The 26,023-nt window shown below is 45.2% G+C and overlaps 1 protein-coding gene across 1 annotated transcript; it reads right to left on the reverse strand.

Moving 5' to 3' along the window:
* Positions 1–6,035: 6,035 nt before the first annotated feature.
* Positions 6,036–17,420, reverse strand: LOC310837367 (uncharacterized protein). The gene is made up of 6 exons (XM_083723878.1): positions 17,338–17,420; positions 15,081–15,562; positions 12,641–12,767; positions 10,804–10,874; positions 9,025–9,151; positions 6,036–7,904 (listed from the first exon to the last, which is right to left on the reverse strand). The coding sequence occupies exons 2-6, from the start codon at positions 15,495–15,497 to the stop codon at positions 6,541–6,543; spliced, it is 2,106 nt and encodes a 701-aa protein (XP_083580004.1). The 5' UTR covers positions 15,498–15,562; positions 17,338–17,420; the 3' UTR covers positions 6,036–6,540.
* Between the last annotated feature and the right edge of the window lie 8,603 nt (positions 17,421–26,023).

The raw sequence follows: 26,023 nt of genomic DNA on the forward strand, positions 1-26,023 counted from the left end.
CCTTATGAGGAACGGCTAAGGGAGCTGGGCATGTTTAGCCTGGAGAAGAGGACGTTAAGGGGTGATATGATAGCCATGTTCAAATATATAAAAGGATGTCACATAGAGGAGGGAGAAAGGTTGTTTTCTGCTGCCCCAGAGAAGCGGACACGGAGCAATGGTTCCAAACTACAAGAAAAAAGATTCCACCTAAACATTAGGAAGAACTTCCTGACAGTAAGAGCTGTTGGACAGTGGAATTTGCTGCCCAGGAGTGTGGCGGAGTCTCCTTCTTTGGAGGTCTTTAAGCAGAGGCTTGACAACCATATGTCAGGAGTGCTCTGATGGTGTTTCCTGCTTGGCAGGGGGTTGGACTCGATGGCCCTTGTGGTCTCTTCCAACTCTATGATTCTATGATTCTATGATTCAAACTGCGGGAGGCAGTGGAAGACAGGAGTGCCTGGCATGCTCTGCTCCAGGGGGTCACCAAGAGTCGGACAAGACTAAACGACTAAACAACAACAACAACCCCTTTTGGAGAGGAGCTGGGATTGGGCTGTCAGGCTGCAATCCGCAGGGTCAGGAGAGTGCAGCGAGGCTGCAGTCCGCACGGTGAGGGTAGTACTCTGAAACTGCAATCCGGTTTTTGTTGTTGTTTAGTCATTTAGTTTGATCAAGGGAGAAATGGACCTCTCCTTTGCAAATCCAAACCTGTCCATACCCTGCTTGCCCGGCAACTCACTTGACAACGTGGAGAAGTTGTGCCAATGCCATTCAATCTAAAGAAATGCAAAGCTTTGTAGTAGTAGTAATAATAGTAGTAGTAATTATTATTATTATTATTAGTATTAGTATTAGTATTATTAATCATTTATACCCTGCCCATCTGACTGACTGGGTTTCCCCAGCCACTCTGTGCGGCTCCCAACAGAATATTAAAAACACGTTAAAACATGAGACATAAAAAACTTCCCTAAACAGGGCTGCCTTCAGATATCTTCTAAAAGTCAGATAGTTGTTTATTTCCTTGACATCTGCTGGGAGAGTGTTCAACAGGGCTGGCACCACCACCGAGAAGGCCCTCTGATTTGTTATCTGTAACCTCACTTCTCACAAGGGAGGGAACCACCAGAAGCCCTCAGAGCTGGATCTCAGTGTCCAAGCAGAATGATGGGGGTGGAGACGCTCCTTCAGGTATACTGGGCCGAGGCCGTTTAGGGCTTTAAAGGCCAGCACCAACACTTTGAATTGTGCTTGGAAACGTACTGGGAGCCAATGTAGGTCTTTCAGGACCGGTGTTATATGGTCTTGGCAGCCGCTCCCAGTCACCAGTCTAGCTGCCGCATTCTGGACTGTTGTTTCCGTGTCACCTTCAAAGGCAGCCCCTCGTAAAGTGTGTTGCAGTAAATTATAATAATTTATTATTTATACCCCGGTTTGTGCTGCACACGTTTTTGTTAATGGGCTTTATTTTCTTTCTCTTCATGCTGCTTCCTAGGTTTACATTTCTTGTTATTCTGAAAACAGCTAAGTTTGGTAGCAGGGGGAAAAGGTAGAAAACAGCTATTGTGGCCAGTGGTGGATTTTTGGTCTGCGGGACCCTGGCATGTGACACGTTGCGGGGGGGGGGGGAGCTTATTTGTTCACCCAAACAAGTGTGACTATGTCAAAATTAGGGGTGTGCTGGTTGTTGTCACCCATCTGTCTGGAGAAACAATGGAGTGCCATTCCAGAGGTGAAGTCAAACTGCTGCAATAGCAGCACCAAAGTGATCTCATTGGGGCGCAAGCCTGGGCAGTGTGTCTGGAGGTCCTGGGTTGCCCAGACGACAAGTCCTCTTGGCCTTGCTGATGGGGTCCAAAGGAAATCAGAGGAAGACAGTTGGCACCAGCTTGGCTGCAGGAGGTGCTGGCAGGAGGCAGACCAGACACCATCCAACCGTCTTAGGGACTCCACTGTGGATTTGTGTGGGGTTTACTCCTGTCCTGAGCCTTAAGGTCCATGAATAATCTTAGTTTAGAAGTCCCGGGCCCTAAGGAAGTCAGACTATCCTCCACCAGGGCCAGGGCCTTCTCAGTGATGGCTCCGACCTGGTGGAATGCTCTGTCCCATGAGACTAGGACCCTGCAGGATTTAACCTCATTTCGCCGTGCCTGTAAGACAGAGCTATTCTGCCTGGCTTTCAATTTGAACCTGGCCTGATCTTTTGTTCCCCTTCCTTCCCTCCCCTTTTTATGAAGATTACCCACTCTGAGATCCCACAGCTGGTTCTCCCCTGGTCTCCTCGCCGGCCCAAGTGGGACTAATTTAGCCAGCTAGCCCTGGTGATCATCTAATATTTATTGGATGGATTTCCCCCCTAAATTGATTCTTGATTTTATTGTTATTTACACTTTATACCGTATTTTATGCTGTGTTGTTTTTTTGTAGCATCAATTAAGTGTTTTAAATTAGTTGTTAGCTGCCCTGAGCCCAGTTTTCCTGAACCAGGAAGGGCAGGGTATAAATAAGAATTTATTATTATTATTTTCTTCTCCTGAAGTTATTCTGCAAGGCAGAGGTGGTTTAGGATCAGTTTTCCTTCTCCTAGATGGGCTCCCTTCCCAGGTGGATGAGCCCCAGCTGCTCCTCACTTCCCTCTGTCTACAGCTAGTGCAGAAACCACCTTCTTGACCATTGGACCACTGTTGGTCTCATCCACTCAATTCACTGTAGGCTGTCTTTGCATGCAGGGGAAGCCCCTAACTCACTGAGGGTTTGAGACCCATTGGCTATCCTTACCTGGTTTAGCCAGATAGTTGAAGCCGTTCCCAGGATTGTGGCTGCTGTCACATAAGTAAAGGTAAAGGGACCCCTGACCATTAGGTCCAGTCGTGGCCAACTCTGGGGTTGCGGCGCTCATCTTGCTTTACTGGCCGAGGGAGCCGGCATACAACATCCGGGTCATGTGGCCAGCATGACTAAGCCGCTTCTGGCGAACCAGAGCAGCGCACGGAAACGCCATTTACCTTCCTGCCAGAGCGGTACCTATTTATCTACTTGCACTTTGAAGTGCTTTCGAACTGCTAGGTTGGCAGGAGCTGGGACCGAGCAACAGGAGCTCACCCTGTTGCAGGGATTCGAACCGCTGACCTTCTGATCGGGCTCTGTGGTTTAACCCACGGCACCACCCGCGGCCCTGCATGCCAGAGGTAAAAAGGTAAAGGTAAAGGTACCCCTGCCCGTACGGGCCAGTCTTGCCAGACTCTGGGGTTGTGCGCCCATCTCACTCAAGAGGCCGGGGGCCAGCGCTGTCCGAAGACACTTCCGAGTCACGTGGCCAGTGTGACATCGCTGCTCTGGCGAGCCAGAGCCGCACACGGAAACGCCGTTTACCTTCCCGCTGGTAAGCGGTCCCTATTTATCTACTTGCACCCGGAGGTGCTTTCGAACTGCTAGGTTGGCAGGCGCTGGGACCGAGCAGCGGGAGCGCACCCCGCCGCAGGGATTCGAACCGCCGACCTTTCGATCGGCAAGTCCTAGGCGCTGAGGCTTTAACCCACAGCGCCACCTGCGTCCCTTCCATGCCAGAGGTAGGTGGGGCCAAATCAAACAGAGGACTGAGCAACAGAAGTGACTCTTACCTCGTTCAAAAGATGACATTTCAAGCCATGCAGAAGCCAGAAGTTTGTCCAGCTACCCAGCTTCCAGGTGAGCAAAGGGCATTATTCCAGTTCAATGACATGTTCCAGGAAGACAAAAAACAGGACCGGTGAAGGGGTGAGGTCTAGGAAGGGGGTAGGCCAAAGGAGAGTCCCGAGAACTGGATAGAAAGCCCTGGGGGCTGCATTAGGCATTAGACGTCCCACTCTTGTGTTAATACCAGAAGCTAATTCAATCCCCTCTTTTGTACCCCGTTGAGCCATTCTAAAAAACACGAGCTTTTGCTGTTTTATTCCATTTCAACATATTCAACACCTGGCTTTTAGATAGAAAATGCTCAAAACATCGCTGACAAAACGTTGTCAAATGGAAGCATAGAACTTAAGTCAAACCGTTCAAACAACTGTTACATTAAAACATCATCCATATTACATCTCCAGTAGTGTCAGCATTGTGATGGTTTTCAGTCGCTCGGGTCCAAGCTCTAAGGAGTTCCCTGGAGAAGACAGGCCACTAGTACAATCGTACCTTGACTCCCGAATGCCTTGGGAGACAAACGTTACGGCTCCTGAACGACTGAAAACTGGAAGTGATTGTTCCAGTTTTCGAACGGTTTTAGGAAGCCGAATGTCCGGCGCGGTTTCCGATGGACTGCAGGAAGCTCCTGCAGCCCATCGGAAGCTGTGCCTTGGTTCTTGAACGGTTCCAGGAGTTGAACGGACTCCCGGAACGCACTCTGTTTGAGAACCAAGGTATGACTGTAATACTGGCAGTACAGAAGGGTGGCCCAGTAAGCCTGTCTCAGGAGGAGGACCTCAGCTTGAGGGACCACAGTAGGTTTAGCAGTTTTTACGGGTGCCATTGAGAATTGACTTTTGAGGATCACCCAGTTCCCAGAAGGGAAAACAACAAAATGCCACTTCTATGCCCCGCGGCCCTCCTCGACCTCAACCCATCCTCACTCCTGACCCCTTTTGTACTGCCAAGCCCCTGCCTATCTAAAAAGCAGCACTTCATCCCATAACATGGCTTCAATTGAGAACTGTTCTAAAAAAGATGCTGCCAGGTGAACTGTGGAGACTGGTAGGTCAGAAGGCAGGGGAGCCGAACAGTAGATGGCGCTAGATCCAATTGCCATCAAGGGAAGGAGGCTCAGAGCTAGGGGAGTGGTGATAGGATGACAATGAGTGGTCAGAGGGAGATGAGGAAGAAGACTGGGAAGAGGTGGTGTTGGAGGTAACAGGGCTTAGTGAGCAGGGAGAGCCAGTGACAGAGAGAAGTCCAGAATCAGAGGCGGAAGCTGAAGCAGGAGTTTGGGGGTGAGGAAGGCCAAGAGGCAGAGATGAGAGACTGGTGAAGAGTCATGGGTGTCTCCCCCTCCTGCTGTGACACGCTCCCCTCCCTCCTGCTTTCCCAGTACCAGGAGAGGCGTGAAGAGGGTGGAGAAGTTAGTGTCACACAGGTGCAGTCTCAGATTGCTTTGGGGAAACCCTGGAGAGGGGGGGACTTAGGCAGCTGTGGGAAGGCAGAGATATTCAGTCTCAGCAATTTCTTCATTGTGTGTGTGGGGGAGAGATCTACCAGAGACGAGTTGCTGTGCTCAGGCCTGACACTCCGGTGCAGATCCTGTTTTTGCTAATAAAGCGTTAACTCCGACTTGCACAGTGTGATTTACTGCTGGGTCACTCATGATAGGCTAGTACAGTGGTACCTTGGGTTACATACGCTTCAGGTTACAGACTCCGCTAACCCAGAAATATTACCTCAGGTTAAGAACTTTGCTTCAGGATGAGAACAGAAATCACGCGGCGGCAGCAGGAGGCCCCATTAGCAAAAGTGGTGCTTCAGGTTAAGAACAGTTTCAGGTTAAGAACAGACCTCCAGAACAAATTAAGTACTTAACCTGAGGTACCACTGTAGTCATCCTAACAGGCCAGCCTCCCCTATAAGTAATCCCTTCACCAAGAGAGCACCAGGGCAATGCTTCCCCTAGTGTCCTTGCGGTTTTTATTTTCTTTTACAAATCAGATTAAAATACATGCTCTAGCTTGAATACAGTAAACTGTTAAAAACACCTATCAACTACACTAAATATTCGTGTTATTAGCGGAGAAAATTGCTACACTTGGGCTGCTATTTTAATACTGAAAGATAAAAGAGTGGGTTTTCTAGAGTTCTAGAATAGGGGGCTCTAGAGCAGTGTTTCCCAACCTTGGGCCTCCAGATGTTTTTGGACTACAACTCCCATCATTCCCAGCTAGCAAGACCAGTGGTCAGGGATGATGGGAATTGTAGTTCAAAAACAGCTGGAGGCCCAAGGTTGGGAAACACTGCTCTAGAGTAGCATGGATCGCTCCCTTTCCCAAACACACATGATTTGAATTACAGTTACAAAAAGAGAAAAAACACCACAGAAGGTCTGATATCATCACAAACACCGTTATTCCAAAACAGCAAACACCACCGACCACCATGGGACGAAGTTTTTCATTAGCTGCGGTTGTTGGCATCCGTCTGCCTCGAGGGACAATGGAGTGCGCCTCCGGGGGTGAAGTCAAACCGTCGTGTTAGCAGCCTTGCAGTGACCTTCCCAGGGTGCAATAGCCTAAACCCAGGATGGAGAATTTTCGGGTCAGATCAGAACCAGCCAAAAGTTGGCTGTACCAGTTTACCATCAATAGCAGCTGGCACAGTCATGTTGATAGAAGTCATAAGCCTCAATGAGATCTAGAAACTTGATTAGTCATGTTATTGTTAAGTTGCTCTATCAATAACCTTTTTGTTTAAAGTAATGCTTTTTTTATTTAGACCTATTCCTTTTTGTTCTATTTATCATTAAACTTCATTTGTTTTATTTTACCATTTTAACCTATCTGTGCCTTTCATTTGCATCCAATCCAAGGCTGGACCAATTGCCATCTACTCATTGAGAAAAAAACTAAAACACTCCAATCTTTCTGCAGGGCTGGAATTATGACTGAGAGGGCTCTGGAAAGTACTGGAATCTTGGGGAAGGGGGACATATCCTGGACCTACAGAGAGAGGAATCCAATGACTGCTTACAGGATCCTCATTCCAACACTCAGAGTGGATCCTTTGATGAGAAATGAGATTTCTTTTCTCGCTGAAGCTCTTCCCACATTCTGCGCATTTGTACGGCTTCTCCCCCGTGTGCGTCATGTGATGTCTAAGGAGATGTGCTTTCTTACGAAAGTTCTCTCCACACTCTGAGCACTTGTACGGCTTCTCCCCCGTGTGGATTCTCTGATGTGTAACAAGGTTGGTGCTCGTACAAAAGCTCTTCCCGCACTCGGAGCAGGTGTAGGGCTTCTCCCCTGTGTGAATGCGCCGGTGCGAGGTGAGGCTGGTGCTCGTGCTGAAGCTCTTCCCACACTCGGGACAGGCGTACGGCTTCTCCCCCGTGTGAGTTCTCTGATGGAAGATAAGGCTTGCATTCTGAGCAAAGCTCTGGCCGCACTCCAGACACGTAAATGGCTTCTCCCCTGTGTGGGTTCTCTGATGCGCCATAAGGGTCGAGCTATGACTGAAGCTCCTTCCGCACTCCAAGCACCGAAACGGCTTCTCCCCCGTGTGAGTTCTCTGATGTAAAGTAAGGTTTGTGTTCTGACTGAAACTCTTCCCGCACTCCAGGCATTTATACGGTTTCTCCCCAGTGTGGACTCTCAAGTGGGAGGTGAGCTGGGACCTGTGACTGAAACTCTTCCCGCACTCCGAACAGGCGTACGGCTTCTCCCCTGTGTGGATCCGCTGGTGCCTCACCAACGTCGTCTTCTGACAGAAGCTCTTTCCGCACTCCAAGCAGGTGTACGGCTTCTCCCCTGTGTGGATACGCTGGTGAGTGATCAGGGCCGCACTCTGACGGAAGCTCTTCCCGCACTCCAGACAGGTATAGGGCTTCTCCCCAGTGTGGATTCTCTGATGTCGGATAAGGCCTTTCCTCTGAGAGAAGCTCTTTCCGCAATCCAAGCATTTGTACGGTTTCTCCTCTTTGTGCGTTTTCAAGTGAGCGTTAAAGCTGGATTTGCAGCTGAAACTTTCCCCGCATACTGGGCACTCGCTGCTTTCTTTCCTTTTGTCTCTTTTTTCTAGGACTGGGGCTTCACAGAAAGCTCCCCCCATGGCAGCAGAGGAAATATCCCTCATCTGCTCATCCCCTTCCGTTTCCTTGCTCTGCTCTTCCAGTTCCTGTTCACAAGCAGCTCTTTCCAGCAATAATCTGGGCGCGTCTCCCTCATTCCGAGCGCCGAACTCCCAGCCATCACCTGCCGGAACAGCAAGAGAAAATTGGTAAGAGCCTTAGAGAGAAAACCAGGACCCCAAACCTAGGGAGCAAAACCGAGTTTAATGCCGTTCTGAGTGATAATACAGAACAAATCTCAAGTGGAACCTTTCAAGTTATAAAACGGGGACTCCTTAATGGTTAATAATAAATAGACCACTTTTATTCGACTTGGGGTAAGTTTTTCTCCGATGTTAACTCATCCACACGGCCCAGTAAAACTTAGCAAGTCTACTCTGAATTAGATACCATCTGTAAATTGTTTTCAGGTAGTTCTCATTCAAGGAATAACATGCAGTAAACTTCAGATTGCTCTTCCAAATTCTTTCCCCCAAAGATGGAAATCTTTATTGTGTCCTAGCTCTATTGCCCAGTGTGTCATAGAAAATCTCCGCTTTTTGCAAACATTGCAAAATTAAGGAATGTTAGAAGGTTGTTGGAATGAAGTAATGTGGTTTTAGCAGAAATGATATAAAGGATTAGGTTAAAATTGATTTTTTAATGGGTGAAAGACGAGAATTACAGTATATTAAGATAAATTATTAGGATAAAAACAAAGCTGGAAAGGATTTGCTGAAACATCTAACTGAACTAGAATACAAAAAAGGGAGGTGTGAGGAGGTCAGGGAAATAAGTAAAGGAAAGAAAGCTATGTAAAGGTTTGATTTGTTTTTTTTTTTAACTGTTTGTATTTCCTATGTCTTTTTTATTTTTGTTTATTTTGTTTTTTGTTTTTTCTCTTTGTAATCTTTAACATTTGAATAAATATTATTTTTTTAAATAGAAAACCTCCGCTTTCTTCCACCTCCTGGATTTCCTGATCCTCTGACTTGACTTTGTGTCCTACCACCTCTCCCCTGGGTTTGAGTCTTCTTCGTTCCCTAGAGGGTTCCTCGGCTGGAGCCTCGCACTGTTCATCATCCAGCCAGTCCCAGACACCGCAGGCTTGAGGCTCCATACAGGATGGCAAATCCCTGTCTCCTAAGAGACCACCACGAGCCTGCCACATGAACTGGGCCCAAGCAGAGGATGCTGGGTTCTGATGCTAGCAGCCATTTCGACTGTCAGCATCTGCCAAGTCAAAGCAAAAAAGGAGGCCTTACCGAGAGAGGCCAGATTCCTACAATTCTCCTCCATAACTTCCACGTGCAGGGCTCTCTGGGCCGGATCCAGCAACACCCACTCGTCATCTGTGAAATACACAGCCACATCCTCAAAGGACACCCGATCCTGGAGGAGGAGAAGGAAGAAGAAAACAAATTCTCTTTTTTAAAAAGTGGGGGGTGAGGAACACGATGAGGAGTTGTGTCCTTTTGAATTGTGGTGCTGGAGGAGACTCTTGAGAGTCCCATGGACTGCAAGAAGATCAAACCTCTCCATTCTTAAGGAAATCAGCCCTGAGTGCTCACTGGAAGGACAGATCCTGAAGCTGAGGCTCCAATACTTTGGCCACCTTATGAGAAGAGAAGACTTCCTGGAAAAGACCCAGATGTTGGAAAAGATGGAGGGCACAAGGAGAAGGGGACGACAGAAGACGAGATGGTGGGACAGTGTTCTCGAAGCTACCAGCAAGAGTTTGACCAAACAGCGGGAGGCAGTGGAAGACAGGAGGGCCTGGCGTGCTCTGGTCCAGGGGGTCACGAAGAGTGGGACACGACTAAACAACACAACAACAAGAAGTTCTACTCAAGCGTAGGTCCACTACAAGAAATGAACCGGTTAGGCAAGTCCAGTAACTTAGATGGGAATATTCTGCATAAACTGAAGGTGGGTAAAAGATTATTGTAGTAATTATTATTATTATTAATAATAATAATAATAATAACCCAACCATCTGGCTGGGTTTCCCCAGCCACTCTGGGCGGCTTCCAACAGAATATTTAAAAAATAAATAAATAAAACATTAAAAACTTCCCTGCAAAGCTGGCCAGACGGAAAAAGAATCATAGAACCATAGAATTGTTGAGCTGGAAGGGACCTTGAACATCATCTAGTCCAACCCCCTGTAATGCAGAAATGTGCAGCTGTTCCTTATGGGGATCACGCCTGCAACCTTGGCATCATCAGCACCATGCTCTAACCAACTGATCTATCTAGGTGTCAGGGGCTGGACTGAGGAGGAATGGTGGGAGCTGCCCTCCCCCTTCTCCTGAATCTTACCAAAGGCAGGACAGTATAGATTTAGAGCAGTGGTTTGCAGAGGGGCACAGTCCAGAGGGGAAAAGCTGGGAAATACTGGGTGAGGAACAACTAGAAGAGGAAACACCAGGAGAGAGACAGTGTCCTTGGAAAGCATTCCTGAGCCCCCTTTGCCTAGGGCTAGGTGGGCTGTGAGAGTGACAAAACAGAGAGCTCAGCGGCAGCAAGGTCAGATCACCCAACATAGGAGTGACGTAGATTAATGGGGATGGAGGGGGTAAACCTTTACTGGGAGCAACGCCATTTCTAGAGAGATATGCATTCCTTTGTCTCTCGCTGCGATTATTAAAGAAACTAACTGGGTAAGAACGCTCCTTTTGTCTAATCTGCTTATTTACTGCCACCGAGGGAGGGATCCGATTGCCCAAAGCCTGACACCAGGTGAAATCGTCACCCAGAGAGCTTCCTGGCTTCCCACTGGATCTCCTGCTTGGTCACTATGAGAAAGGATGCTGGGACCGACTGAGCCCTCATTGGCTGCAAGAATCAACAAGGCTCTCATGTTCACAACCAGAAAGCCTAGTTATGTTGAGGTTCTTAGGGGCTGGGGCGTGGGTTGCTCTTCATTAACGGACTCCCCTCGTCTTCTAGACGCTTCCTTCGTTGTAGCAAAGGGACAGGAACCTTCCGGGCTCAGGCATGCAAGCTGCCTCCACTGATCCCTCCGGGATTCTTTCCCCTACCTGATCAGGCCCCACGGTTGCCGTTTCCACTCCGCCACAAGGAGTGTGGGTCGCCGGGGTCACTTTGTTGCCTGCGAGGAACACAAAAACAGCGGGGGTTACCTAGGACTGAAATTTTAGCCAGAACCAGGACGCAAGACTGGGCTCTGCAGCTGAACATTTCAGTGTAAGAGGCTGGCTGCAATAATATGTATTTTTCAACAAAAGAAGGAAAAAGAACCCCCAAGTATCTCTCTTATTAAACCCTGCCACGTGTCCTGACTTCAGGGTGCCCCCCTCCCCAGCATTAACTGCAGAGGATTGAGGGCCGAAAGGTCAGATTGTAAAATAGAATCTTAGAATTACAGGTACACCGGGAGGTCATGTATTCCAACCCCTGCTCGGTGCATGGTGAAGCTACAACATCCCTGACAGGCGGGCCCATTCTGAGGGCACCAGCAAAGGGGAGCCTTCAGACAGAGGCTCCTCCTCTGCTGCAAAGCTCTTATTGCATGGGTAGGCAAACTAAGGCCCGGGGGCCAGATCCGGCCCAATCGCCTTCTCAATCCGGCCCACGGGCGGTCCAGGAACCAGCGTGTTTTTACATGAATAGAATGTGCCCTTTCATTTAAAATGCATCTCTGGGTTATTTGTGGGGCATAGGAATTCGTTCATTCCCCCCCCCCCTCCCCAATATAGTCCGGCCCCCTACAAGGTCTGAGGGACAGTGGACCGGCCCCCTACTGAAGAAGTTTGCTGACCCCTGCTCTTATGGTTAGGATATTTCTCCTAACTCTGAGCTGTAATCTGTGTCTTGTGTGTTACAGATATCATGCTGCATATGTTTTCTTGTTTGTTGTGTCAGCCTTATATTCCTTGTGGGTATTTTGTTACACATGCGCATCATCTTAAAAATCCACACCAACAATTCAAGACTTTTGAAAAGTTAAAATAACCATAGACTCAAAACAGAGTAAAGCTTTAGCTAAAGGTCTAAACATCTAGGTTGGCTTGCCTAAATAAAAATATTTACAGTATGCTATGGTCTGAGAGAAAATTATATGAAAATGATATATCGTTAGTATCGAACACCAAGTAAATTTAAATCAAACAAATGTTGGAAATGTAAAGAGAAAGAAGGTTCTTTTTATCATATGTGGTAGTCTTGTAGTAAGGCTAAAGCTTACTGGGAATTGATATATAATGAATTGAAAAAGATGTTCAAAATAACTTTTATAAAAAAACAAACCCAGAAGCTTTTCTTTTTGGAATTATAGGGACAGAACTACCTAAATTGTATAGAAATTTATGTATGTGACAACAGCAGCAAGAATGTTACTTGTCCCAAAATGGAAAGAAGCAGAAGTCCCATCAAAGGAAGAATGGATACCAAAACTTATGGAATATGTAGGAATGGCAAAACTTACTGGAAGAATACGAAATCAAGATAGCAAGCTCTTTATAAAAGACTGGAAATGGTTTCTTGAATATTTACAGATAGATTGCAATCAGATAAGAATGTTGGCAGGATTCTTGTAATAACCTGCACTTTCATAAGAGTATACATTTACAGTAGATAATTAAATGAGTAAATTAAATGAATTTGGATATGCAGAAGATATGAAAAAGTAAATTTAAGGAACTGCAGAAAGAGGGGGAAGGAAGTCGAATTTCAAAATATTAAATGGATTGTAAAATTAATGAAGTGTAAAAATTAAAAAAAGAAAAAAGAAAAATATTTTTGGCAGGCGTCAAAACGAGTACAGTGATATTGATAGCCAGGGAGTTTGAGATTGCGGGGGCTGCCACCCTAAAAGATAAATTCTTACAAATGGAGACAGGCGGCAGTTTTCATTACCTAGCGAGTTGGCAGCTTGGTCACACTCTTGCACGATCCACCTGAAGAGCCGTCTCTCTCGGGGAGCTGAGGCTGCCTGCTCTGCCCCACGGAAACCCAGAGAAATCTCAGCTAGAGGTCCCTGCCCCTGAAGCAGAAAGGAGGGATAATATTATTACTACGGTACGGTAATTTCCTGGCCTTTGCCCTAAGCACTCAGGGTGAGGTACAGCAATTAAAGCCCAACCTTAAAACCACTTAATACAACTTACATGTAATAAGTGTTGGAAATGTAAAGATAAAGAAGGTTCTTTTTACCATATGTGGTGGGAATGTAAGAAAGTGAAAGGCTTCTGGGAAAGGATATATAATGAATTGACGAAGGTATTAAAATATACATTTATAAAGAAACCAGAGGCCTTTCTGTTAGGAATTTTAGGAAATGAGATAAAGAGAAAGGACTGGCCCAGAAATGGAAACAACAGGAAATACCGACGATAGAAGAATGGAGAATGAAACTGTTAGACTATGCTGAGTTGGATAAATTGACTGGGAACATAAGATATTTAAGAGACCAAAAGTTCATCGAGGACTGGGGGAAATTTGTGGAATCTCTGGAAAGTATAAGTGAGGGACAGGTAACGCTAAAGGGATTTAAAGAAGCACTGTGAAATTTGAGAAGTATTGTTTAAAGGGAATAGAAAAAGAAAGATTTAAATGATGACAATACAAACCTAAGGAATGCGTAACTTAAATAATGACTATGGATGATTTACGGAAAAGCTGAAGGAAGTCCAGAAAAGAAATAATTTATGAAAAATTGGATGTGAAATTATTATGTGTTTTTGTTTTTGTTGTAAACCAATAAAAATTATTTTAAAAAAACACACAAACAACTTACAGCCACAGGAGAAAGGTTCTAAAAAATCAGAAGCAGTGTTAGCAAATCAGATACAGATACAGTCAAACCTCAGATTCCGAACACCTCTGCTTTGGAACATTTCGGCTCCCAAATGACAAAACCCCAAAAGTAAATGCTTTGGTTTTTGAACGTTTTTGGGAAGCCGAAGTTCCTGCAACCAATCAGAAGCCACGCTTTGGTTGTCGAACATTTTGGAAGCCGAACAGGCTTCCGGAACAGATTACGTTCAACAACCAAGGTTTGACTGTATAATCTAATCCCCAAACAGCATTTTAAACCTAGGTTACGGTCGCAACAATGGAATGTCCAGGCACCAAGGTTTGTTTGGTTTTGGGTTTTTTTTGCAATTGAACATCATCATTATTATTCATTTCGCTTCTGTATTGCTTTATATTTTACAGAACAGATCTCCAAGTGATTTGCAACATTCAAACATAAAACAGGAATTGGTTCAGAGTAACTTGGACCTTTTGGTTTCTAGCTAGTTGGTCCTCATTAAAACATAAAACAAAACAATCCGGAACAAATTAAATTAGAGCTTATTTCAGATCCTTCTCCAAGCGATATTTCGCTTCCGCCAGTCGCCAACTTGGTGCACCGAGAGATCTCCACACGATCTGTGCCAGCAGACTCTTCTTATGCTCTCTTGCATTCCTATACTTGACAGAACATTCGTAAGCCTAAAACTCTTTTCCTTGCTTATTTTAGAAAAGAAACACAAACATACTAGAAAAGTGACAAACACAAAGGTGGGGTGAGGGGTGAGGGATGGTGGTGGGAAAGGGAATTATCTGTGGGACTGAATGTAGGTATGTTTGAATATTTTTAAGGATTGTATGAAATGTATGTTTGTGTGCTTGTATGTTCGCAATATGTGTGTATTAATGCTGAATTATTTTAACAATAAAAACTTTAAAATTAATTAAAAATAAAAAAATAGAAAAGTGACAAATATGTAAGACAAACTGTGCCCTCTGAATTTGCTATTATGCTGAAAAATTCATGCCATGTCCAAGCATTTGAAAAAGGAAATGGAGAGTGGGAAGAGAAAAGGAAGAAGAGGAAGAAGAGGAAGAAGAGGAAGAGGAAGAGGAAGAGGAAGAAGAGGAAGAAGAAGAAGAAGAAGCAGCAGCAGCAGCAGCAGCAGCAGCGGAGGAGGAGGAGGAGGAGTTTGGATTTGATATCCCGCTTTGTCACTACCCGAGGAGTCTCAAAGCGGCTAACATTCTCCTTTCCCTTCCTCCCCCCCAACAAACACTCTGTGAGGTGAGTGGGGCTGAGAGGCTTCAGAGAAGTGTGACTGGCCTAAGGTCACCCAGCAGCTGCATGTGGAGGAGCAGAGATGCGAACCCGGTTCACCAGATTACAAGTCTCTTAACCACTACACCACATTGGCTCTCACCACACTGGAAAGGGGTAGGCAAAGTGTTGGGGGCTTGGATTCCCTCCTCCTTTTGGAAACTAGTGGGTTGTCTTTTTTACTTTATTCATGCTCACATTTTTGTCTTTTGGAACTACCAGAACGAAACCCTCTCTCACCTGCAGCTCTGTCTGCTTCTTGACCTCTGCCCGGCTCAGGAGGAAACCTTCTGCTAGGGCCACCGCCTGGGAGCTGGTCTCTGCTCCACATTCCCTCACCCAGTTCTCCATCTCCGGGGGGAGGACAGCCAGGAATTGCTCCAGGATCACCAGGTCCAGCATCTGAGTCTTGGTGTGTCTCTCCGGCTTCAGCCACTCGTGGCAAAGATGGTGGAGTCGGCTGCAAACCTCTCGGGGTCCCTCGGCCTTCTGGTAGCAGAAGCGCCTAAAACGTTGGCGTTGGGCATCCAAGCCGAGGTCATCCTCCTCACCCAGGATCTCTGGTGTGGTTCTTTCCCAGAATCCCCCGCTGCTCCCAGCCTGGATAACATTTTGGCGTCTTCCTGCTTTCAGCTTAGCCAAGGCTTGCTCCTCCATTTCCCAGCCGCTCTCCGAGGTCACCCTCTCTTGGGCCCCCCAAAACAGCTTCCTCCTCTTTCCACCTGCGATCACCCAAATTGATTAGGCTTCTAAACCTGCAGAGAGCCAGGAAATCTTACATGAAATGTTACACTAGCAGAGCATTCAGATAATAATAATAATAATAATAATAATAATAATAATAATAAATTTTTATTTATACCCTGCCCCTCCCAGTTCAGAAAACCAGGCTCAGGGCGACTAACAACAAATTTAAAACACTTAATTGATGCAACAAAAAACAGCATAAAATTCAGTATAAAACGTGGATAACAATAAATTCAGAATTAAAAAATCAGTTTAGGGGGGAAATCCGTCCAATAAACATTGGATGATCACCAGGGCTAGCTGGCTAAATTAGTCCTATTTGGGCCAATGAGGAGACCAGGGGAGAACCAGCTGTGGGATCCCAGAGCAGTAATCTTCATTAAAAGGGGTGGGGGAGGGAAGGAAGGGGAATAAAAGATCAGGCCAGGTTCAAATTGAAAGCCAGGCAGAATAGCTCTGCCTTACAGGCCCTGTGGAAGGAGGTTAAATCCTGCAGGGCCCTGGTCTCATGGGACAGAGCATCCCACCAGGTCGGAGCCATCACTGAGAAGGCCCTGGCCCTGGTGGAGGATAATCTGACTTCTTTAGGGCCCGGGACCTCTAAACTATGATTATTAATGGACCTTAAGGTCCTCTGTGGGGCAGACCAGGAGAGGCGGTCCCATAAAATTGGCAATCTCATTTGGGCATCTATATATTCCCCCCCCCCCAGCCCATACCAAAGCGTATTACTGTATTTCAGGATTCAGATTACGCAGCATATTCCATAAGCAGGATGAAGAATCATCTAATTAACACACTATTCAAACAACAATAATACAGAATACTGTTTTTTTCCTTGTAAGTATTGAACGGGACCATGGGGATAATCTAGTCCCAGGCCCTGCAATGCAGGAATCTCAGCTAAAGCATCGGTGGCAGACGGCCCCCCAACCTCTGTTTAAAAACCTCCAAGGAAGGAGAGTTCACCACCTCCCAAGGGAGAATGCCCCCCCCACCCAAGGCCAGTTTTTGGTTAACTGCAAGAGGAGAGAATTGCAGGCAGGGCTTCCCACTCTCGAATGTGCAATGTTTAATTGCGTGTAATGTTCAATTACATTTTTTAAAAAAAAAATATGTTGCAAGCTGCCCAGAGTGCCAGCAGCAACGCAGTCAGAGGGGTGGTGTGCCAATAAATAATAATAATAATAATAATAATAATAATAATAATAATAATTTATACCCCACCCTCCCCGGCCAGAGCCAGTCTCAGGGCGGCTAATACCAGTAAAATTACAGTAAAAACATACTGGAGGAAAAAAACCAAATTAAAATACAGGTTAAAATGCAGCCTCATTTTAAAAGTAGCCCATAAGATGATGATGATGATGATGATGATGATGATGATGATGATGGGAGAATATAGTGCAGGAGGCTGCAAATGCCTCTGAAGGCCAGCTTTGGGGAATTGCAATGGGAGGGAATAGCAAGAGGGGCTCCCCACTGGGGGGGGCGGGCGGGAGAAGCTGGTCTTGCCCACTGTGAGGACAGAATCCTGGGCCAGGAGGGCAGGGCTCCTCTTTGCAAGACAGCCAGCCGGCAGCCCGCCCGCCCACCTGCCTTCCCCCTTCCTCTCCCCTCCGTTCAAAGGCGCTCCCCACTCATAGAACCATGTAATCTGAAGTTTGGGGAGGGACCCCCAGGGGTCATCTAGCCCAACCCCCTGCAATGCAGGAATCTCAGCTCAAGCATCCAAGACCATGCAACTCACCAGCTCCTTCCAGCAGGCCTGCTGCAAACAAAGACCCCCCTCTTTTTTCTCCCAGGGAAGGGGGCGGGACAGGAAAGAAGCTGTCACTCTCCTCTGCCCTGGGCTGGCTTCCTTCCTTTGCGCCCCCCCTAGGAAGCGCAGCCGGACTCTCTCGTTTTAACCCCGAAATGGCCGGGGATTAGAAACAGCTGCAGCTGCAGAAACAACCACGACCTCGCTACGGATTCACTAATCGCGACTGCTCCTTAAAAAGCAATGATAATTGTTTTGTGATTGTTTTAGAAATGCATTTCTTTCTCTTTCCTTCGAGGTGCAGGAATGTGTGCATTGTGAGCCTACCTCGCAGGGTGGTTGGTGTCGTGATGAAAACCACGTGGCAGCACCTTGAGTCCTTGGGAGAAAAGGCCTTGGGGTGGTGGATATCCGATGCCTTTTTAAAGGTGTTGTGGAAGGGGGGATTGCTAGTTTTGTTCTGTTCTTATTTTCATTTCATATCCGTGGTTTTTATATTGTATTATATAATGTGTACAACTTTAGGAGCAAAGTGTTTAAATGTGTTGTTGGAATTCTCGGTTTGCCCTTGATCTTCTTTTTGTTACGTATTTTGTGTCTTTTCATCATAGAATAGTAGTGTTGGGACACCGGCGGTCATCCAGCCCAACCCCCTCGAATGCAGGAATCTCAGTGTTGAATTGATTTGAATTTTATTATTACGGCCACAGATCAGTTCCGGCTCACTTACAATATCAGGAAAATCATAAAACACAACAGGAATACATTGAATTGCAACTGGGTATAACAGAGAATCTCAGTGTTTGCTATCTTTGCCGATATCTCTCTCCCTCACAAACACACACAACCCCGCCCACAGAAATAAATTATATGGAAAGGTAAGTTCCCTGAAAATTAAGACGCATCATCATTTGCATAGATGTTTTTTTTGCTTACATCCTTCTCGTTCTGTTGTCCCAAGATAAGGACAAGATCTGCTGGCAATCGTTGCTCTTCTTCAGAGATCCCACTCTTGTTCAATTTGAAAAGGAAGTGGTGGAGGATGTTATTGGCCAGAGATGGAAAGAAGATAAAAGTCCCAGCCAGAGAAGAATGGCAGATTAAATTGATGGATTAGGCTGAAATGGCAAAAATGACCGGAAGAATCAGAAATCAGGAAGTCCAAAATTTTAATAAGGAATGGGGAAAAATTATAATTTATCTTAAAAAACCATTGTAAACAGTTAAAATTGTTAGTCGGATTGGAATAATATTTGTAGTTTAATGGTGAATTTTGGACACAATGGAGATGTGAAAGATCTGGATTATTATAAAAGATGCAGGAAGGCTTAACAATAGGACCCACAAAGGGGAGGAAGGAAGTCCAAGAGATTCTTTGGAATCATGTTTCTGTGTTGTATGTTGGATATGTGTTTGTAAAACTGGAATTTGAAAAACCAAGTAAATAATTTTTTTCAAAAAAAGAAAAGGAAGTGGTGGGGCCGTGTGCAAAGTTAGGGATGCTGTGCAAGTATTGTAGCAGGAAACCCCCCCCCCAAATCATTCTGTTTGTACAAACTTCACACACACACTCACACTACATACGCTATGCTTCTGTTATAAATTCATAGAAAATCAACCATACATTGGTTTTGCACTGTTCCACTTTTATTTTACTCCATGAAGGAAGGACTACAAAATGGGGAAGGTTTGATACAGGGCAGCCATAATCCCTTCAGCATCCCAGCACATCCACAGGAGCCCTGCCCAGTTGCTATGCCAACCCTGATGACTCCAGACAGAAGACAATCAAAATCACAAAGAACTTGCATATGGGAGTGGATTCAGCACGGAGTGGAACAAAGGACAATAATCAGCTCTTCCCTCTGGGGGCAGGAAACTGCCAACTCCCCTCTGTCACCTGGAAAGTACTCATGGGGAGGGGGAGAAGGGAACCAGCCAGGTGACAGGACACTCAGGTTACCACCACAACTCCTCCCTCAACCCCTCCTTTCTGTAATGTATGCATGATGTTTCTGGGGGTGGGCTTGACCTAGAGGAGGGGAATTCCAAAAGTTTTTATAAGGTCTTGCACACCATTTTTCTGTGTCTTTCCTCTCACCTGCAAGTGAGGGGAACACCCTGTTGCAACAGTTCAATAAAGGCCAAGCCTACAGGCTGCTGATTTGCTCCAATTTACTCTGGTTGGTGTCTTTACTTTTTGTCCAAGGGAGCCCTCGGATTTTTCCGGTAACAGTATGACCAAGCAACATAAAAACCTTTGCGGAGAGTCTGATGACTTAGAAAAAAAGGAGAGCCTGGCTGTTGAATCAGCCCAGTGGTCCAGCATCCTGTTCTCACAGTGGCCAACGAGGGGACCTCATGGGAAGCCTGTAAGCAGGAGCTGAGCACAAAGAGCCACACTTTACCACCCCCTGCCTTTCCCAGTGTGGCATTAAGAGGCCTGACCGTGGAGGGACAGCCAGTACGTTTCTGAGCACAATTCAGAGTGTTGGTGCTGACCTTTAAATCCCTAAATGGCCTCAGCCCAGTAGACCTGAAGGAGCGTCTCCACCCCCATTGTTCTGCCCGGACACTGAGGTCCAGCTCCGAGGGCCTTCTGGCAGTTCCCTCCCTGCAAGAAGTGAGGTTACGGGGAACCAGGAAGAGGGCCTTCTTGGTGGTGGCACCGTCCCTGTGGAACCCCTCCCACCAGATGTCAAGGAAAAGAACGTCTGAAGGCAGCCCTGTTTAGGGAAGTTTTTAATGTTTGATGTTTTATCATGTTTTTAATATTCAGTTCGGAGAAGCTCAGAGTGGATGGGGAAACCGTGCCAGATAGGTGGGGTACAAAAAATAAACCATCACTATCCTCACTGTTCCTGCAGGAGTGATTTCCAAATCCTCTTGAATGTGTCTTAATTCCCGAGGCCAAGGGCAACAATATTCTTAAACAAGGGAAAGTTTAGTTGACTGAGCGAGAGTTCATCCAAATCAGAGAAGTGCCAGCCATTTCCATTACTTGTTGTTTAGTCATTTAGTCATGTCCGACTCTTCGTGACCCCCTGAACCAGAGCACGCCAGGCTCTCCTGTCTCCCACTGCCTCTCGCACTTTGGTCAAACTCATGCTGGTAGCTTCACGAACACTATCCAACCATCTCGTCCTTTGTCGTCCCCTTCTCCTTGTGCCCTCCATCTTTCCCAACATCAGGGTCTTTTCCAGGGAGTCTTCTCTTCTCATGAGGTGGCCAAAGTATTGGAGCCTCAGCTTCACGATCTGTCCTTCCAGTGAGCACTTCCATGACTAATCTGTAGATTTAAAGGCTAGGACAAAATACACTGGTGCTTGCAGAAGAGGAACTACATGTCACAGCTGCTTGGGCTTAACCAGAGAGACTGCTGGCCAGCCTCAACTGACAGACTCCCAAAAGGTGTCACGCAAAACAGGGATGAGCCAATGTGTTGTCAAGAGACAACACATTCAGAACTGCTAGCAGCATTAAAAGAGAATGCTTCGAGAGGCAGGGAATGGTTTCAGTTTATCCTTCTAAAGTCTACAAGGAAAATATATGTTTTCAGGATTGTCATTTTCAGGAGATGTAATGCGACTATCATATGTGGTGGACTATCATATGTGGAGGGACGCAGGTGGCGCTGTGGGTTAAAGCCTCAGCGCCTAGGACTTGCCGATCAAAAGGTCGGCGGTTCGAATCCCTGCGGCAGGGTGCGCTCCTGCTGCTCGGTCCCAGCGCCTGCCAACCTAGCAGTTCGAAAGCACCTCCGGGTGCAAGTAGATAAATAGGGACCGCTTACCAGCGGGAAGGTAAACGGCGTTTCCGTGTGCGGCTCTGGCTCGCCAGAGCAGCGATGTCACGCTGGCCACGTGACCCGGAAGTGTCTCCGGACAGCGCTGGCCCCTGGCCTCTTGAGTGAGATGGGCGCACAACCCCAGAGTCTGGCAAGACTGGCCCGTACGGGCAGGGGTACCTTTACCTTTACCTTTAATGCGACTATCATATGTGGTGGACCTGTAAAAGAGTATTAGGAAATAATTAATAAGGGATTGAAAAAAAATGTTTAGAAGTACTTTCCCAAAACAACCAGTCCTTTTTGTTGGGGATAATTCAGATGGAAATTCACAGGTGTCAAAAAAGGTTATTGATGTGTGCCACTACTGCGGCCCGTGTTTGGTTAGCCCCAAAATGGAAAACGAGTGAGGTACCAACTAAAGAAGAATGGCAACTTAAACTGATGGAATATGTGCAGCTTGCAGACCTATAATACAGAATAAGAGAACAAGAAGAACGTATATTTGAAGTAGATTGGAAAATGTTTATTGAATATATGGGGGGGGATGTGTATTTTTGAAAACGTGGGCTGCATTAAGATGAATTCAACAGTGTAAATAAGCTTTGATGGATGCAATAATGGAATACTGAATGGTTTAATTAATATAAAATAAACGGGGATTTATGCTATGCAAAATGAACCATGGAAAGAGAAGGGAAGTCATTGATATTTTAAGGTTGTTTAAATTAATATTCTAAAATGTAAAACTGAAAAATTAATAAGAATAATGGAGAAAAATAATAATTCGGGAGCGTCAACTCGGCATTCACAGGGAACCTGTGAGTATCGTAGAACTGGGGTTTTTGTGGTGTGAACTCAGTTTGGAAGTCTTGCCCTAAGGAGGAAAGATCGGAGACATAATAGAAGTGATTATAATAATTAGAAATGAGTTTTGAAGGAGGGTAAGGATTTGCTGTATCTGATTGGACAAAGAGGAACACAAAAAAGGGAGGCGTGAGGAAGTCAAGAAAGAAAGTTTTTGTAAACATGAATTTAAAAATTGGAGTTTTTATTCTCAATTTTCCCCCTTTTTTTCTTTTCTTTTCTTTTTTTTTTTTTTTGATGTATATTGGTGATTGCCTTTGTTGTTTTGTATTGTTTTGATGTTTCTTCTTTTTCTGGAAATATATATATATATATTTTTAAAAAATGGAAGTCTTGCCCTGGAACCAGACTGAAGATATTAAGAAACTAGTGATCGGGGAGGGACAAAGAGACCTTCTGAAGTCAGCCAGAGCTGTGGATTCAAGGCTCCCCACAGCTGCCACACACCTAATGCATGGAGCATTTTAATAAGGCGGGTATTTTGGTAGAAATGGAGAATGGTCATAGCTCATTTGCAGAGCACCTGCTTTGCGTACACTCAATCCCTGGCATCTCCGGGTAGGTCTCAGAGAGAACCCTGCCTGGAATCCTGGAGAGCCACGGCCAGTCAGTGTGGCAACTGTATGCCGGATGGACCCAACGGCCTGGTTCGGTAGAAGGGCAACTTCCTCGGTCCCTTCTGCCTCCTCATATGAAGTGAGTGATGACGAACGCTTTCCTCAGAGTGAGCAGGTTTCTGCGCCAAGGCTCCTCTTCCCTGGGCATCCACTGGTGGCTCACGAGTTGCGATTTCCAAACAAAACCCCACCTGCTCTTGTCGCACTGGTAAGGTCTCTCCCGCATGCGGGTGTTAGGAGTCGTTCTGCAAAGAAACAGAAAAGATGATTGTAACTTTAAGAACTGTTTCTGTGAGTGGTTTTCTAGTCTGATTAGGTACAGCTGGTGATGAGTACAAAAGGAGAAGTTGCAGTTTGAATTTGCCTGCAGAGGGAGGCAAATTCCCACATGCTTTGCGTTTGTTGTTTTGTATAGGTGTAATAAAACCTTTGCTTGAGTCTTTTACACCGGTCTCGTGGTTCTGTCGTCGGGCACCAGAAGAAACCCCCCCTAACAGGTTATGGGCACCAGTCCTGAGTGGGCAGAGACAGAGTGTGAAAAGAACCCAGAGACTGGAAGCAACTCAGCGTTTCTCAAGCAGCTGGCTGTGTGAAGGTGTCGGCAGGGTGTCTGTTTGAGGCGAGGAGCGGAGCAATTCTTCAAGCCACATGTGAGTAAAGACTGAGTGGAAAGCTGAAAGCTGGGTGGAGCCATGGCTGGGCTTAGAGCTGGAGCTCAAGGGGGAACTTCATGTTTTCCAGCAGAGAAACTGGGAGAATCCAATTATATGTCATGGAGTTTACAGATGCAGGCATTTTTAAAGAAAGAACAATGTTGGACTGTTATTGTTAATGCTCCTGTAAAAGATAAGTATGAAGAGTTAGATGAAGTAGACCAAAGACTGGAGGACAAAGCATATGCCAATTTAATTTTGAGTTTAGAGAAGTCTCAATTACCGGTATCATGTGCAAGACCTTGAAACAGCAAGTGAGATTTGAAAAGCACTGAGAGCGATACACATTAGAGATACTGCTGGCAGCAAAATTACTCTAATGAGAGCTCTGTACCGAGCCGGACTAAGTGAGGGTGAATGTGTTTCTAAACACCTTCAAAGAATGCGTGATTTATTTTCACAGTTAAATGAACTTGGGGAACATTTTTCTGAGCAGAGAAAGGTTTATATTGTGCTGTCTTCACTTCCCAAGTCATGGGATAATTTAGTGATGATGCTGGAGGCAATTCCAGAAAACCAATTAACAATGCATTTCTTAACAGGGCATTTGCTTGATGAGGAGGAAAGACGCCATGAGAGGAAGGTGACAACACCTCATCGTAACCAGAAAATGTCCAGTTTCTCTGAACTGCAATACCTGCAAGGAGTCTAAAAGTAAGCGGAGATCTTATCCTGAAAGTAATAGAATTAGCAAGAAGCCATTTGCTTTAGTACACTCAGACCTTTGTGGGCCATCTGCAGAATCTGAAGGAGCAGCAAAGTTTTTTCTGGTTCTTGTGGATGATTATAGCCGCTATACTTGGGTATACTTGTTAAAACACAAAAGTGAAACTCCTCAACTGATTAAAAATTGGGTCAACTATATAGAAAGTAAGTTTCCCTACAAAGTTACCCAATTGCAGAGTGACCATGGAGGTGAGTTCACATCTGAAGCCCCTAGATATAGTTGAAAAAACGTATTGGTCACCGTAAATCGTGTCCTTTTTCACCTGAAGAAAATTTGATTGCAGAACGCAAGATAAGATCTTTACAAACAATGCTAGATTCTATGTTGTGGGAGTCTGGCTTATCCAGGAAGTTTTGAGGGGAAGCAATTATCTGTGCTAATTACATACAGAACAGATTGTTTCATTCTACCATAAACAATACCCCTCATTTTTTGCTTTATGGAAAAAAGCCTTTTTTGGACCATGTTAAAACTTTTGGTTGTTGGGCTTGGGTTCACATCCCAAAAGGACAGAGAAGGAAAGGAGATCCCAAGGCAAAATGACTTAGATTTGTTGGTTATCAAAGTTGGTCAAGAGGGTATTGTTTTGCACTAGGATGTGGCAGAGTTGTGATATCAAGACACGCAGAGTTTTGTGAGCAAGATGGTTGGGCTCATTTACATGGAAATTCAGAAGTTTTATCTTCAGGTGATACAGATAAATTTGTGAAATCTGAGGAAGAAAAGCCACAAATTAAAGAAAGTTCTGAAAGTGATAGTGATGAGGAATCAGGGGATGAGAGTCCCAGTACACAATCTCCCAAAGCTGAACCAATTTCTCCTGAACAAGATGAATTAGAAGGGGAAGATAGTTCAGAGGGGGAAAGTGTTAAAGTTAGAAGATCACAAAGGAGCAATAAGGGGGTACCTCCAGAAAGGTTTATTATACAAGAAGTTAAAACTGTTGACGTGAAGAAAGAACCTTGTGATTATGAGGAGGTTTTAAAGTTACCACACTAGGAAATAGTAATGTGGGAAAATGCAATGAGAGCAGAAATGAAATCTTTGGCAGAACATAATGTGTTTACTATTGAGCCATTGCCAGAAGGAAAAAAGGCAGTGGACTGTAGATGGGTGTATAAAATAAAACACTTGGCAGATGGTAGCGTTAAGTACAAAGCTAGGCAGGTAGAACGAAGCTTTACGCAAAGAAAAGGTGAAAGTTTTGATGAAACCTTTTCTCCTACTGCAAGGAGCGAACATGTATGTTTATTGCTAGCTATTGCAGCACAACGTGGGTTTAAAGTAAATCATTTTGATATTGAAACAGCTTATCTTAACACAAAACTGCACGAAGAATTATTTATGAATCAAGCACCAGGATTTGAGGCAGGCGAACAGAATTCTGTATATAGGTTACACAAAGCAATCTATGGGCTCAAACAATCAGCTAGAAATTGGAACAAGCGTCTCGATAATGCTTTAAAAAATATTGGCTTTAAAAGAAGCTTAGCTGATAATTGCTTGTACACTAAAGGAAAGGGTGATAAACAAGAATTATGTTTGTCTTATGTTGATGATTTGCTTTATTCTACAAAAAATGACAAGCAAGTGGACAAATTTGCAGAACAACTAATTTAAAGTAAGAGATTTGGGACCAGTGAAAAATTATCTTGGTCTAGAAATTAAAAGGACAAACGATGGAAGTTTTTTGTTGAGTCAAAAAGATAAAATAATGGAATTACTTGAAATAAACAATATGCAAAATAGCAAGGGAATAAAAACCCCAATGGAAATAGGTTTTTTCAATAATGAAGGAGAATGCACAGAACCAGTAAATCCTGAAATGTACCATTCAATAGTTGGAAGTTTATTATACATTTCATTGTGGAACAGACCAGATTTGAGTTATGCAGTTGGAATACTGAGCAGACTAGTAAGCTGTCCCACAGAAAATGCCTGGAAGGGTTTAAAACGTATTTTC

Source organism: Podarcis gaigeae (assembly GCF_964106915.1).
Source record: "Podarcis gaigeae genome assembly, chromosome: 2".
Classification (NCBI taxonomy): domain Eukaryota; kingdom Metazoa; phylum Chordata; class Lepidosauria; order Squamata; family Lacertidae; genus Podarcis; species Podarcis gaigeae.

Excerpts from the sequence above, each read along its gene's own strand:
- LOC310837367 (XM_083723878.1), bottom strand. The coding sequence starts at position 15,497 with ATGGAGGAGCAAGCCTTGGCTAAGCTGAAAGCAGGAAGACGCCAAAAT. Across the intron at positions 12,768-15,080 it reads AGAAGCAGACAGAGCTGCAG|GGGCAGGGACCTCTAGCTGA; the intron begins GTGAGAGAGGGT and ends TTTCTGCTTCAG. Across the intron at positions 10,875-12,640 it reads CCAAGCTGCCAACTCGCTAG|GCAACAAAGTGACCCCGGCG; the intron begins GTAATGAAAACT and ends TGTTCCTCGCAG.